At 43.4% G+C, this 15,357-nt stretch overlaps 1 protein-coding gene across 5 annotated transcripts in view; it reads right to left on the bottom strand.

Annotated features, from left to right (window-relative positions):
* KCNT1 (potassium sodium-activated channel subfamily T member 1) overlaps nt 1-15,357 on the bottom strand; it is a 409,716-nt gene that overhangs the window by 128,577 nt on the left and 265,782 nt on the right. For all 5 annotated transcript variants that reach the window (XM_040324182.1, XM_040324185.1, XM_040324181.1 and 2 more), the window contains 3 exons: nt 6,971-7,070; nt 502-558; nt 62-110 (listed from right to left, as the gene is read on the bottom strand). In XM_040324182.1, coding sequence (XP_040180116.1) covers nt 62-110; nt 502-558; nt 6,971-7,070 — 206 coding nt within the window. The remainder of the gene's footprint in view (nt 1-61; nt 111-501; nt 559-6,970; nt 7,071-15,357) is intronic.

The following is a 15,357-nucleotide window of genomic DNA, read 5'->3' as shown; positions in this document are numbered from 1 at the left end:
CAGGACAGTCACATTTCTCTTTGCTTTCCTATCATGTCCCAATAGTATTGACCCCACTTACTTGGATGGCCCAGAGTGGCGGTTGGCGGTCCACCCAAATTATTGGATCCCTGTCAGAAAACATGACACATTAATAGACAATCATTAACAGGGAAATAATAAAGAGAACATATGATAATACAAATATGGAGCCCCCACGCCTGAATTGCTTTTAAAGGAAACATTTCTGGGGCTGTCATCCTCATCCTTTCTTTATGTAACAAGTAACTGGCTAGGAATAGGTATGTGTACTTTATGTATCCCATGTATCCCATGATTTCACTTGCTGCATGCTTCCTTCAGTTCAGCGACATAGTAGTAAGAAAGACAGCCCTGTAATTTTCACCCTTCAAAATGATGTTAGCTATGGCCACCTGCCCGCCTCCATATATAAACCTTGGCAGATTTTCTTTTACGGTCTAAAATATTACTAAGCAATAGTAATTGCTACATTACACTCACCAGTTGATGCCATTTGGATACCCTTTGGTTGTATAGTTCTGCTTGTCACAACTCCAACTGTAGAAAAATGAAGAAAAAGGGGAGTTAGAAGATAAAGAGGAAGTAGATTACAATATTCTAATGCAAAATGAAATTGTTCTCCTTTTTGTACCCCTCTACCAACACTCCTCCCCTGAATAAAGTTGAACGCTTCAATGCAAACCTCATGGCATATCTTCTTCATTAATGAACTCCATTATTGCACCCAGTGCCTTTCATGCACTGAAGTGTGACTTACAATTAAATGGAGTGCAAACATTGCGGCATAAATAGATTTACAGAACTGAGTACAGCTTTCCATGTGTACCCTGTGGGTCTTTACACAATGCTGGAGGACTACTTTGTACCTTCCACTAGTCAACGCTCCTCTTCTGGAATATTCTGTACAGCTGGAGGACTCTGCTTCTTCCACTTGTTGTCATATATACGGCATATATCCTTATTACCCTTGTTACCCAGTGCAATAAAGAACTGAAAATTTGATCAATTAACATTTTTCTTGGTACAGTTACTGTTTTCCTGTTGAGTAGAATTAGCAGGAGTAGTCGGCCAACTCTATAAATATTGATGACCTCCCTTTTAATGTGTAAATGGACCTTGTCTATGCATGTCATGTACATCAGGTATATATACTGTATATACACACACATATAAATTTACACACGCCCTCTGAAGACGTGAGCCAATCACGAAACGCGCCAGGGCGTGGCTACGCGACGCTTCGTTCACACAGGAGTAAACTGTACCCGGGACCCACCAGCTGGAGCAGTGCTGAGGAGTAAAACCATCTGAGTGAGCTACGGTCTTACCATCTGATGTGCCTTTTAAAATTCATCACCTTGTAAGCATGTTATTGTTGCAGGGGATTTTGTCTTAATTAAACAGTTTTACACCTGCTCCTCTGTTTCTTTTTTATGAACGTTCATGACACAACAAGCACTCATCCCTGTGATCCAGCCGTCCATGAGAGGTGTGCTTTGGACGCTCAACTTAATGAGAAGGAGAGAGGCAGGTGATCCATGAAAGAGAGGAGATCGTAAGGCTCGTTATTCATCACTTTCTGGTGAGTAGATAACCAAGAGGGGGGCAGAGACGCACAGCACTGTCTGATTGGATTTCCAGGAATGGACAACTGAATTGCTTGGCATTAAGGAAGCACTTTTTACAGAGACTGTATGCTGTATATACAAGAGCTATGATTTTATGAGGACTGTTTTCTTTAATCTTAAACTGTTGTACTAGTTTGATGACGGTGTGGTGCATAGGGACATATCCCTGCTGAGTACTACATTACATCTAAGCAGATTGTGAACATTAGGTTCATCTTGAATTATATTAATATTCATTTTAGCACATTTTTTATCTATACTTACCTTTTATAATAGCTGCTGTTCTGCGTTTACGTTTATTTGAACACATTTTATTCATAGGGCGCTTGGATCAGTCTGGTCTTAGGACACACTCTGATATTATTTACATATTAACAAAAGTATTGGGACGCAAAGCCTAACCACTGAAAAACAACCCCACACCATAATCCCCCCTCCACCAAATGATTTGGACCAGTGCACAAAGCAAGGTCCATAAAACTACAGATGAGCGAGTTTGGGGTGGAGGGACTTGACTGGCCTGCACAGCTTAACCCGATAGAACACCTTTGGGATGAATTAGAACGGAGACTGCCAGGCCTACTCGTCCACATCAGTTCCTGCGACCTCACAAATGTACTTCTGGAAAAATGGTCAAACATTCCCATAGACACTCCTAAACCTTGTGGACAACCTTCCCAGAAGAGTTGAAGCTGTTATAGCTGCAAAGGGGCAAAGTATATATATACTCACTGGCCACTTTATCTACATGTCAAAGATCCTCTCAAAAAGTCATTAATACTGATGTATTCCAAGCGAATTTCTGGTCTATCCTGGCTGCCAATAACATCTGGCACCCAGGGAGAGTTGATGAGGAATCAGATATTCACAGGCATGCACTGTTTAAATCCTCATATTATCGAGTTAGTGGGTGATATAGGAGGATTAGAATAAATTATGTAAATGGTAAAACTATATAGAAAATATCTTGTAAATTTTTTTTTATAAAATAATTAATAAAATATTAAGTAGATCCGTAGGAAATATAACCTGGACCCATTAGTCCTGTAAGATGTTCTTTAAAATAATGAAATGTATCTGAAAATTGTATAACTGCTAACATTTATCTTCATAATGTCTCATTGCAGAACCCTCTGGAAGCCACAAATCAGCCTTACAGTGGGAGGATCTGCGCTGTGAGTCAATCATATTGCATTGAGCAAAGTTACTAGACTGACATGTTTCAAACACTGGGAGATGAAGGGAGAACATTTGGGCAGCTTTTATCACACAGGGTGAGGCTGAGCTCCAATAGTGAATACCGGTTTCACCTTCTGGTTACACAGGAATGTGAAGCATTGGATGAAGAGAATTAAAAATATTTTAGCAGGTAAGACAAGTGTGTATTTTAATTGTGCATGTAGTTGTTTGGAGTTCTCCTTAAGATTTAATTTGAAGTCAGATGATTCTATTCTTAGAAAAGATAAAATAGTGGGTTGCTAGTCTTGACCATGTAAGAAACAACATATCTGTAAAGTAAGAATGTTCAGAGAGAGGCGACATATAACCAGAGCCGATCCGCGCTTTACGCTTAATACGCAAGATGCGTAGGGCCCTGCAAATTACTCAAGGCCCCGCCTCCCCCTCGTGGGTGCAGGGGTGGCGCCGGTAGAATGGCACAAGGCTGCATTTGGTGGGCACTGGGCACAAGGCTGCATGGTGTGCACTGGGCACAAGGCTAATGGTTCACAGGTCAGGTAGAGGGCCCCTTAGTAGAATTTTGCTTAGGGCCCAAGGGAGGTCAGGATCGGCAATGCATATAACTGTGAATTATAACGGTGGCGGCACTCCTGTATATTATATGTTCTATCTAGAGAACGGTGTCATCACTCCTGTAAATTATAAGTTATATCTAGAGAACTGTGACATCACTCCTGTAAATTATAGGTTATATCTAGAGAACTGTGACATCACTCCTGTAAATTGTGGGTTATATTTAGAGAACTATGATGTCACACCTGTAAATTGTAGGTTATATCTAGAGAACTGTGACATCACTCCTGTAAATTATAGGTTATATCTAGAGAACTATGACAACGCACCTGTACATTTTAAGTTATATCTAGAGGACTGTGATGTCGCACTGGTAAATCTGTAAATTATAGGTTATATCTAGAGAACTGTGACTTTACTCCTGTAAATTGTAGGTCATATCTAGAGGACTGTGATGTCGCACCTGTAAATCGGTAAATTAAAGGTTATATCTCGAGAACTGTGACGTCGCACCTGCAAATTATAGGTTATATGTAGAGAACTGTGACATCACACCTGTAAATTATAAGTGATATCTAGAGAGCAGTACTGTTACTCCTGTAATTTATGTTACAGTAGGTGAACCCGATTTTGTGTCAATCTCGCTCTCTTTCTCGGCGAGATTGAGCACCTACGAGCCCCATCGCGGGAGCCAGCGCCGAGCTGGCTTGCCGCGATGGAGACAGAGCCGTCATAGAAGCGACGGGAGATCCGACTTGGATTCCCGCCAATTCTACACGTGTGCGGCGTTTGTTATGAATCCTGAGGGGGAAGTCCCCGCCGGATTTTAAATAAAAATCCGGCATGGGTCCCCCCCTCAGGAGCATACCGGGCCCTTAGGTCTGTTATGGGTTGTAAGGAGAGCCCCCCTACGCCGAAAAAAACGGCGTAGGGGGTCCCCCTACAATCCATACCAGACCCGTATCCAAAGCACGCTACCCGGCCAGCCAGGAAGGGAGTGGGGACGAGCGAGCGCCCCCCCCTCTCCTGAGCCGTACCAGGCTGCATGCCCTCAACATGGGGGGGTTGGGTGCTCTGGGGCAGGGGGGCGCACTGCGGCCCCCCCACCTCAGAGCACCCTGTCCCCATGTTGATGAGGACAGGGCCCCTTCCCGACAACCCTGGCCGTTGGTTGTCGGGGTATGCGGGCGGGAGGCTTATCGGAATCTGGGAGCCCCCTTTAATAAGGGGGCCCCCAGATACCGGCCCCCCACCCTAAGTGAATGAGTATGGGGTACATCGTACCCCTACCCATTCACCTGCAAGAAAAGTGGTAAAAACACAAATAAACCACACAGGGTATTAAAATATTTTATTTTTCTGCTCCGGAGGCCTCCCCTGTCTTCTTTATTAGCTCTTTTACCAGGGGAGGCTTCTTCTTTGACGTCTTCGGGTGGGTGGGGGCCGCCGTCTGGTTCTCTTCCACCGCCGGGGGGGGGTCGCTTTTAAAAAAGCCCCCACCCCCCGGCGGGTTTCCTCCGGCGTCTTCGGCGGGGCTCTTCTTCTTCCGCTATCCCGACGGGTCTTCTCAACTCTCCGGGGGTCTCCTTCTGTCTTCGCCGCTCTCCGCTCTTGACTCGTCGCACCCCGGTTCTTCGTCTCGCTGTCCGGTGTCTTCTTCCGTGCTTTACGTCTTCTCCTTCCGTGCTGTGATGAGTTCTTCTTCCGCGCTGTGACGTCATGTTCTTCACTTCTCTCCTTCTCCCGGTGTTGACACGTCGCCGGCTCCTCTCTGCAATGACGGGTGCGCGGGTGCATCGGACCTATATAGGCCTCACAGTCCCATCATGCTCTGTACCTACCCATGTGATACCTACCACGTGGGTAGGTATCACATGGGTAGGTACAGAGCATGATGGGACTGTGAGGCCTATATAGGTCCGATGCAAGGCGCGCATCCGTCATTTCAGCGAGGAGGACCGGCGAGTCAACATCGGGAGAAGAAGAGAAGTGAAGAACATGACGTCACAGCACGGAAGAAGAACTCATCACAGCGCGGAAGAAGACGTACAGCACGGAAGAAGACACCGGACAGCGAGACGAAGAACCGGGGTGCGACGAGTCAAGAGCGGAGAGCGGCGAAGACAGAAGGAGACCCCCGGAGAGTTGAGAAGACCCGTCGGGATAGCGGAAGAAGAAGAGCCCCGCCGAAGACGCCGGAGGAAACCCGCCGGGGGGTGGGGGCTTTTTTAAAAGCGACCCCCCCCGGCGGTGGAAGAGAACCAGACGGCGGCCCCCACCCACCCGAAGACGTCAAAGAAGAAGCCTCCCCTGGTAAAAGAGCTAATAAAGAAGACAGGGGAGGCCTCCGGAGCAGAAAAATAAAATATTTTAATACCCTGTGTGGTTTATTTGTGTTTTTACCACTTTTCTTGCAGGTGAATGGGTAGGGGTACGATGTACCCCATACTCATTCACTTAGGGTGGGGGGCCGGTATCTGGGGGCCCCCTTATTAAAGGGGGCTCCCAGATTCCGATAAGCCTCCCGCCCGCATACCCCGACAACCAACGGCCAGGGTTGTCGGGAAGGGGCCCTGTCCTCATCAACATGGGGACAGGGTGCTCTGAGGTGGGGGGGCCGCAGTGCGCCCCCCTGCCCCAGAGCACCCAACCCCCCCATGTTGAGGGCATGCAGCCTGGTACGGCTCAGGAGAGGGGGGGGGGCGCTCGCTCGTCCCCACTCCCTTCCTGGCTGGCCGGGTAGCGTGCTTTGGATACGGGTCTGGTATGGATTGTAGGGGGACCCCCTACGCCGTTTTTTTCGGCGTAGGGGGGCTCTCCTTACAACCCATAACAGACCTAAGGGCCCGGTATGCTCCTGAGGGGGGGACCCATGCCGGATTTTTATTTAAAATCCGGCGGGGACTTCCCCCTCAGGATTCATAACAAACACCGCACACGTGTAGAATTGGCGGGAATCCAAGTCGGATCTCCCGTCGCTTCTATGACGCGCTTGCTGGGATGTGCTGTCACTATTCCAGTGAGTGCGAGGTGTCGGGGAGATCTCGGCACCCTGTCGCCGAGTATCAGCGCGACGCTGTCGTGCTAAAAGCACAATATCACAAACACCTACTGTATATCTACAGAATGGTGACGTCACTCCTGTATATTATAAGTTCTATAGGGAGAGCAGTGTTGTCACACTTTAAATTATCAGTTATATTTAAAAAATGTGACGTCATTCCTGTATGCTTAATGTTATATCTAGAGAGCAGTATCGTCACTCCTGTATATTATAAGTTAAGTCTAGAGGGTAGTGTCGTCACTCCTGTATATTATAAGTTAAGTCTAGAGAGCAGTATCGTCACTCCTGTATATTATAAGTTAAGTCTAGAGAGCAGTATCGTCACTCCTGTAAAAGATAAGTCATATATAGAGAGCAGTGTCCTTACTCCAGTACATTTTACATTATATCTAGAGAGCAGTGACATCACTTCTGTGGAATACATCTTGTATCTAGAGAAGACAGAGTAATAGCAGTTTTCGCTCTTCAGAATATATATTTGGAAAGCAGTAATCCAGCGACTTACCAGCCGATCCCTTGCGTTGGGTCATCCAGTAATACTCGCACAATGTACAGAAGACAGGACAGGAGTTTGAGGGAAAAGTTGAAAAGACGGATTCTAAGGCCTGAAAGAGAACACAGATCAGATTGTCATCTTGTCATACTAGGAGACAATATTTAGTACACATGCAGGGTCGGACTTACCATTGGCCTTGACTGGGCTCAAGCCCAGGGGCCCCACCCAATAGGGGGCCCCCTTTAAAAAAAAAAAAAAAAAAAAAAAAAAATTTTTTTTTTTTTTTTTTTTTTTTTTTTTTTTAGGGGTCCGGAGGCCCCCAGGGCCCCGGACGGCAACCCCCCTTTTTTTATTTATTTTTTGTAAAAAAATGTTTTTTTTTTATATATTTTTTATTTTTATATATATAATATTATATATATATATATATATTTTTTTTTTTTTTTATTATTATTATTAAAGGGCCCAGGGGTCTCCAGGGCCCCGGATGGCAACCCCCCTTTTTTTTATTTATTTTTTGTAAAAAAATGTTTTTTTTATATATTTTTTATTTTTATATATAATATATATATATATGTATGTATATATATATATATATATATATATATATATATATATATATATATATATATATATATATATATATATATATATATATATATATATATATATTTTATTATTATTAAAGGGCCCAGGGGTCTCCAGGGCCCCCGGATGGCAACCCACCTTTTTTATTTTTTTATAAAAAAAAATTCATTTTTTTTTATATATATAAATAGATTTTTTTATTAAAGGGCTCAGAGGTCCCCAGGGCCCCATGTGGCAACCCCCCCTTTTTTATTTTTTTTTATAAATGTTTATTTTTTTATTTTTGTTTATTTTTTTATTTTTTATTAAAAGGCCCAGAGGTTCCCAGGGGCCCAGAGGTCCCCAGGGCCCCCGGGTTTGGCAACCTCCCTTTTTTTTATGTATTTTTTTATAAATGTTTTTTTTTTATTATTAAAGGGCCCAGAGGTTTATTTTTTCTTTTTATTAAAAGGCCCAGAGGTCCCCAGGGCCCCGGATGGCTACATATATTTATATATATTTGTTTTCTTCTTTTTTTTGTAAAGGCCCCCCCGCTTCTCAATTTGCGGCAGCCCCCACGCTTCTCAATTTCAGGCGGCAGCACCCCCACCCCCCTAGGTTCTCTGCTTCAGGGGGCCCATGCCTTAAGCTGTGCAAGGGGCCCCAAAATTCCTGATGGCGGCCCTGCGCATACCTCCCAACACGCACGGATTCTGTGGGACTTTCCCGCACAGACAGCTTCTTCCCGCAGTCCCGCAAAAGGGTTAATTTTCCGGCACTGCAAGAGGAGGCAGCACGGAAGCAGGAGGAACCGGAGTGGTGTGTGGAGGACTGTGGCTGCTGAAGGGAAGATAGCCGAGAGCCGGGCTAATGACAACTGCAAAATCCCCCCCCGCTCAACAACTTTAATGCGCTCCCCCCCGCTCAACAACTTCAATTCGCCCCCCCCCCCCTGCTCAACAACTTCGATCCCCCCCAATTCTCGGCTCCAGGGGGCCCCTTCAACACTCAAGCCCAGGGGCCCCCACCACCCTAAGTCCTGCCCTGTACACATGTGTCACTGTATCAATGCATATTATCCATATTTATAATAAATGAAGATCCACATAGACTGTCAGAGCCAGATCCAGTGTACACCGGGCCATGCAGTATCAGCATTTGGGAAGAAGTGGGTAGAGCCAATGTGGACAGCTCAGGCTCCTGTCTGCCTGATGATGACTGTTCTCGCATCAAACCCATTGGAAAACAATTAGGATAAAATGTTGTGTATACGTCTCTGATTAATCACATCATATTGACTGATTCAGTCAGTAAAATATTCAGGATAAATGAGGATTTAGCTCAGGATCGAGGTATGCAATGTCTGGGACTGCATTGAGAAAAATTATGTGTATGTAGCTGAGGGCACACATATTACAGCGGTATAAAAATAATTGCTGTGCTATAATTTTGCTTTTACCACCACTGGCTGATATGAATAATCATACAAAGCTTCTCCCAGAAAGAGTTAAAGTATAGTAGGGATTTGTTTTCTGTTATTTCATGCCTCAGCTCATTAACTTCTATCAAAGAGCTGTTGAAGGTCTGAGCCCTTATCTGAGTTCACCCATGCAGAGCGAGAATGATTGTGGATACCTATTGGGTCCCATCTGCACCGTGGCACCTAATTCCTATTCCATTTTAGCACGGCCACTCTGCCATGGAAGTTATTGAGCTGATGGCTGTTGATAGCCTGAACTGCTCTCCTCAGTTGTAGAAGAAGAATTATTTTCTGGAAAATCCCTTTGAATGACAACTCTTCCTATTAGCCGTGGGCGCATGTTTAAGGACCCAGCACTCTCATATATTCAATATTTTCATGCAGCCGAAAGAGTTTGTACAAAATTCCCAGCAGTGACCCCAGACGCGGCTTCCTGACGTTCTCGACCACTTTCTTTGTTGTTAAGTAGGTCAGTGCAATGTTGTTCTTTTCTCTCTTGCAAAGGTTCTAATCTTTCAACCACGCAGAAAACACAAGCGAGGACAATAAAGCAAACCCCGGCGCCACTGTCTGTACACTATTACAGTCTTTCAAAGCGTCGCGTAATTCATTTGTGAGATAGGTGATTACCTTGAACTGAAGGTTAGGAAAGACGGTGAGTGAAAAGATGTATTATGTAAAAATATCAAAAACATACATAATAAATTCGTTCTTCGCACGACTCTAGATTACCGTAATGGATTTTACTGTGCCTTTGCATCAGCCAGCATTGTTAAGGAGAAATAAATGTTTTCTTTGTAATTTTTGTTTTATACATAAATCTTTGTATAAACTGAAATCTGTTATCTTTTCTTTCCAACCCCTCCCTCCAACCACCCTCAAACTCATCCTAATATGCTTTTTTCCTCCTTCACCTTGTGAAGCCAGACATACTCACCTAATCCAACCCTCCAGGTCCCACAATGCTGCCAGTTCTGGGTGTGAGGGACGGCGAATTCACCAGTGCAATAGAGCCCGAGATGACCAGTTCCCTACAGTCCCCCTGTCATGACGTCAGGCCTCTTTTTGATACTGAGAGGACCCCGCTGCTAGACATCCAAAAGGACCTTGCACACACAGACATAGTCAGGGACATGGGCCCAGGCAGAAAGTAAACAGCACAGGAGAATACTGTGGTGTGAAAACAATCGTTTTCTATGTGCCCTAGCAGTGACTTGTGTTTATTGGGTCAAAAAAATACGAGGGGTTGCTGATAAGTATTGAGCCTTACACAGAAAAAATTGATCTAGGAAGCTGTAAATTGCAAGGTGTACTGGCCAATTTGTCCATTTTCAATTGTGCAAAAATCAACTACCTATGATTTTAACTTATCTTTCTTCTTCAGCTATGATTAACCACTTAAGGACCTTGCCTGTTTTTCAGATTTGGCGTTTACAAGATTAAAACAGTGCTTTTTTGCTAGAAAATTACTTAAAACCCCCAAATATTATATATATATTTTCTAACACCCTAGAGAATAAAATGGCGGTCCTTGCAATACATTTGGTAAATGAATAAATACTGATGCGCTCGTATTAACTCATGTGCAATGTAAATCGTACATATACAATCAAGCAAAAAAACCTGGTGAAGAAACTCTTAAAATATGTGAGTAGATCATGAAAAAGTCCTGATGATTGAATCAGCCAAATACATTTGGTCACACCGTATTTGTGCAGCGGTCTTACAAGCACACTTTTTTTTGGAAAAAAAACACTTTTTTTTATTAAAAAATAAGACAACAGTAAAGTTAGCCCATATTTTATAATGTGAAAGATAATGTTACGCCGATTAAAATGATACCCAACATGTCACGCTTCAAAATTGCGCCCGCTTGTGGAATGGCGTCAAACTTTTAACCTTAAAAATCTCCATAGGCGACGTTTACATTTTTTATAGATTGCATCTTTTGAGTTACAGAGGAGGTCTAGGGCTAGAATTATTGCTCTCACTCTAACGATCGCGGTGATACCTCACTTGTGTGGTTTGAACACCGTTTTCATATGCGGGCGCTACTCACATATGCGTTCGCTTCTGCGCGCGAGCTTGTCGGGACGGGGCGCTTCAAAACTATTTTTTTTTGTTTTCTTATTTATTTTTATTTTCTTTATTAATTTTTACACTAAAAAAAAATAAAAAATAAATGAGTCACTTTTATTCCTATTACAAAAAATGTAAACATCCCTTGTAATAGAAAAAAGCATGACAGGTCCTCTTAAATGTAAGATCTGGGGTCAAAAAGACCTCAGATCCCATATTTAGACTAGAATGCAAAAAAATTTAAAAAATTGTCATTTGAAAAAATGACAACAAGAAAATATTGCTTTAAGAAGCATGGGCGGAAGTGACGTTTTGACGTCGCTTCCGCCCTGCTATGCTATGGAGATGGGTGGGAGCCATCTTGCCCTCACTCGTATCCCAGCCGAGCAGGGGACAGGACCCGATCGCCTCCGCCGCTGCCGACGGCTCCGGTAAGCGGCGGAGGGTGCGGGAGAGCAGCGGGAGGGGGGGCTCTCCCGCTGCCGATAACGGTGATCTTGCAGCGAATCCGCCGTGGAGACCACCGTTATCATTTACAGGACCGCTCAAAGAAAAGATGGATACCTCGGTTGTGGCAGCAGCTGCTGCCGTTACGAGATATCCATCTTTAAAGTACCGACGAATATGTACATGAGCGGGTCCTTAAGCGGTTAAGCACTATGGTTTGGTGTAAAACGCGTCAGCTTGCACCCCGTTTGCTGTGGCATGTATCCTGTGTTTTCTGTTTTACAATAAAAGCAACAAGTTTTGTAGTGCGGCTGTCCAGAAATCCTTCCTTCATTTTGCATCTTTCTTCTTCAGGTCCAAAGTGAACATGGCAGCACCTCCTGAAAATTTAATGCATAGGACCATAATCAAGTTCCTGTTTCTCCAAAGGAAAGGTGCGAAGCAGATCCATGATGAAATGTCACAAACTTTGGGTGACAGTGGCCCTTCATATGCAACAGTGAAACGTTGGGTTGTCAATTTTTAAAACTGGCCATTTAGGGATTGAAAATTAGAAACCCAGGGCCTGTTTCTGTCTCTGTGCAAATGTGAAAGCCATCCATGACCTCAACATGGAGGACCGCCCAATATCAACCAAAAGTATTGCTACATATCTGGGAATATCACGTTATTCACAACGGCTTGGAAATGAGAAAGCTTGCAGCAAAATGGATCTCAAAACTTTTGACTTTTGCAGGTCTTCCACTGGGTTTCTCAAATTCAACACCGAAGTCGCCAGTTTTAAAATTGACAACTCAAAGTTTGTGACATTTCATCATGGATCTGCTTCTCACCTTTCCCATATGGTCCTATGCTCTTCCATATTGAATTTTTCTGGAGGTGCTGCCATGTTCAGTTTGGCCCTCAAAAAAAAGTTCAAATCATAGGTAGTTGATTTTTCCACCATTGAATATAGACAAATTGGCCAGTATACCCTGCAATTTACAGCTTCCTAGATCAATTTATTCTGGGTAAGGCTCAAAACGTATCAGCACCCCCTCGTATAGTGTGAGTGAGCCCTAAAATACTTGGTGATCCTGCCCTGAAGGTCTTTGTTCAGGCACTTCCTAGTATGAAATGACTACTGTCTTCTAATTTTGTCACCCTGTCATATGCATTCCTGGCTGTGACTGCTGGTCCAGAACAATGATGTGGAAGCGTGTGTACAGTATATAGATTTACACTATATGGCAAAAGGATTGTAGACACGTCACCATTACAAATGAGCTGGTAGGACATCCCATTATAAATTCTGGACATTAAAGAGAGAGATACCCCTCCGTTTGTGGCCTCCACTCTTTTGGAAAGGTGTTTCACAAGATTTTGGAGTTCATCAGTGGAAAAATAGGATTTGTGAGATCAGATACTCCTGTTGGACCAAGAAAACCCTTCTCTCAATAGACAAAAGGGATGAATTGTTGTTTAAAGGGGGAAGTGTGGTGCCCACATCCCTAATACAGAACACCAAAAAACAGAATAATCTCTGTTCCCACCAACATATGGGTAGACAGACTTACATGGTTATTTGTATTCTGCTGTGACTGCATCCATTATTTTAATATTGCTTATGGTTTATATTTTTAACCTGTACCAATAAAGTTTATAATTTTTATATATATATTTGAAGTTGTTGATGCCCTTAAAAGTCCCATTTAGAGTAAGGCTCCATTCACATCTAGGCGTTTTCACGCCAGACGCCCGACGCTCGTGCCGCTGGAGGGGAGATTTCACATTGGTGTCTATGGAGATGGTTCACGCCGAAACGCCGTACGCCTGCCACCTGAAAAAAAGTCCTGGACCCTTTTTTTCAGGCGGCATTGGCGTTCGGCCATAGACAACAATGTGTTGTCAAAAAAAAAAAAAAAAAAAAAAAAAGACCCGTTTTGTCACGGCAAATCGCGGGTTAAATACGCCGCAATTTGTAGCGGCAAAATACGCCGAAATACGCAGCGTTACAGTGTGAATGCGGACTTATTGTTTTTTTGCTGTTCTCTCAATAGACATTCCATCCCAAAGGTGTCTAATGTGGTTAGGGCTCTAAACAGACCACTCAAGTTTGTAGGCGGTGTGTAGTGTGTGCACTTTTTTTGTGCCCTTGCAGTGACTTATTCAGTGTCTACAAATGCCAGTCTCCGCACATAGAGTGAACAAATTTAAAAGTCTTTGTATTAATAAAACTTGTAACATCCAAGCTCGGTTATTTATTGGGGATGGGACCATACAGTGCACGTTAAGGACACAGTCAGGCAATAAAAAACTGAACCAAACACACACTTTATTGTATGTATCAGGGTGGCATTTAGCTAAATAGGGTTTACAAATTCACTGATGTGAACTAATTAAAGAGCCAGATTTTTTTCCTTTAAATATGGAGCTGCTGGGGCAATTATCCAGAGGGAGGGAAGTACAGTGGAGTGATGCGAGTTGGTTGCATTTTGTGCCATGATATGCCTATATTGTACCGATTAATGTGTCTTTCCTTTTTGATGACTGTAATTGCAGAAAACTAATAAACAAAGTTTTAAAAAAAAAAAATATGGAGCTGCTATATAAAACATCACAAATGTTCCTCACAAATAGCTGACTGAGCAGTTTGTGGTCATTCGTCTTTGCATAACACCCAAAGCAGTCACAACCTTGTCCATTTACACAAGGGACACTGCTGTTTTGGCTGTTCCAGACCCAGTCCCCACTCCTCCCCTTTCCTTCTTTCTCCATAAAATAAATTACAAATCCAACAGGGACAGTGAGATCCCCTTGTAATGACCACTGTAGGTGTACTGCCCCATAGAAGAGTACAAAGATCTTACAGCCCAAGTTCCCCAGAGATGCTAGAAACTGCTGAGATATCCATTTTGGGTGGAATGACCCTTTCAAAATGAGTGCAGTGGAAAATGTGTTGTTCACAGCTTCCCTTGTGTAGTAAAAACCTTTGATACATGCAAAATGTATTATTAGGCCTCCTGCACAGAGTGCACAGCTTGCAGGAAGGTCGAACATTGCAGCTTCTTGCTAAACCATAACTGACCAATAGATGGCAGCACGCAGCTACAAATCCACTCTTCTTTACACTCAGCATCCCATCAACCCTTTCAGAACTGGACCATATTTTACCACCGGCTGTTATAAAAATGAAAACTAGAAGATGAATTAAATGGTGCAAATCTCACGTTGCAAAGTTTGAAGGGAAACCTGTGGTGAGACATGTACAGGGGATGAACTTCTACCTTCTTGTCATTTTGATACGGTGCCTTTGATACTTTCTGAATCAAAAAAATAGATCAAGCATGCAGCCAGTGAAGGCAGAAAGCTTAAGCTGCATACTTGCTCTGGCTCGGTGAAATGTACCAAAAGCATTGGATGACAACGACGACCATGCAACTAGCCATCTAACCATTGATAAAAGCATTTATATGGTGCCATTAATTGGTTAAAGCACACCTGTTCATATTTCTTCTTAACAGGTATGCTAAAGCTCAAATAATTGTTCAATTTATGGAATAATGTACATTTTCTTGCGGTAAATAAAAGTGCTGATCCTGAGATCCATTATGTGAGTTAATCCTATATGTCTCTCATATATTCTTCTCTTGAATACATGACCTAAACCTAGGTGACGATCACCAGGGGCACTGTGGGACTTTCACGCTATTAGAGACCACAGAGCGCACATGTTGTCAATCAGGCAAATCCTGTCTGATAAATTTGCATAGATAAGAGGATCAGCAAGATCTACTATACAGTACACATGAGCTTGGACATCCTCCAAACCCCTCACTAGCGG

The sequence above is a fragment of the Rana temporaria genome, chromosome 9 (genome assembly GCF_905171775.1).
Source record: "Rana temporaria chromosome 9, aRanTem1.1, whole genome shotgun sequence".
In the NCBI taxonomy this organism is placed as follows: Eukaryota; Metazoa; Chordata; class Amphibia; order Anura; family Ranidae; genus Rana; species Rana temporaria.
The sequence above is the reverse complement of the archived record's forward strand: the minus strand, read 5'-3'. Positions and strand labels throughout refer to the sequence as shown.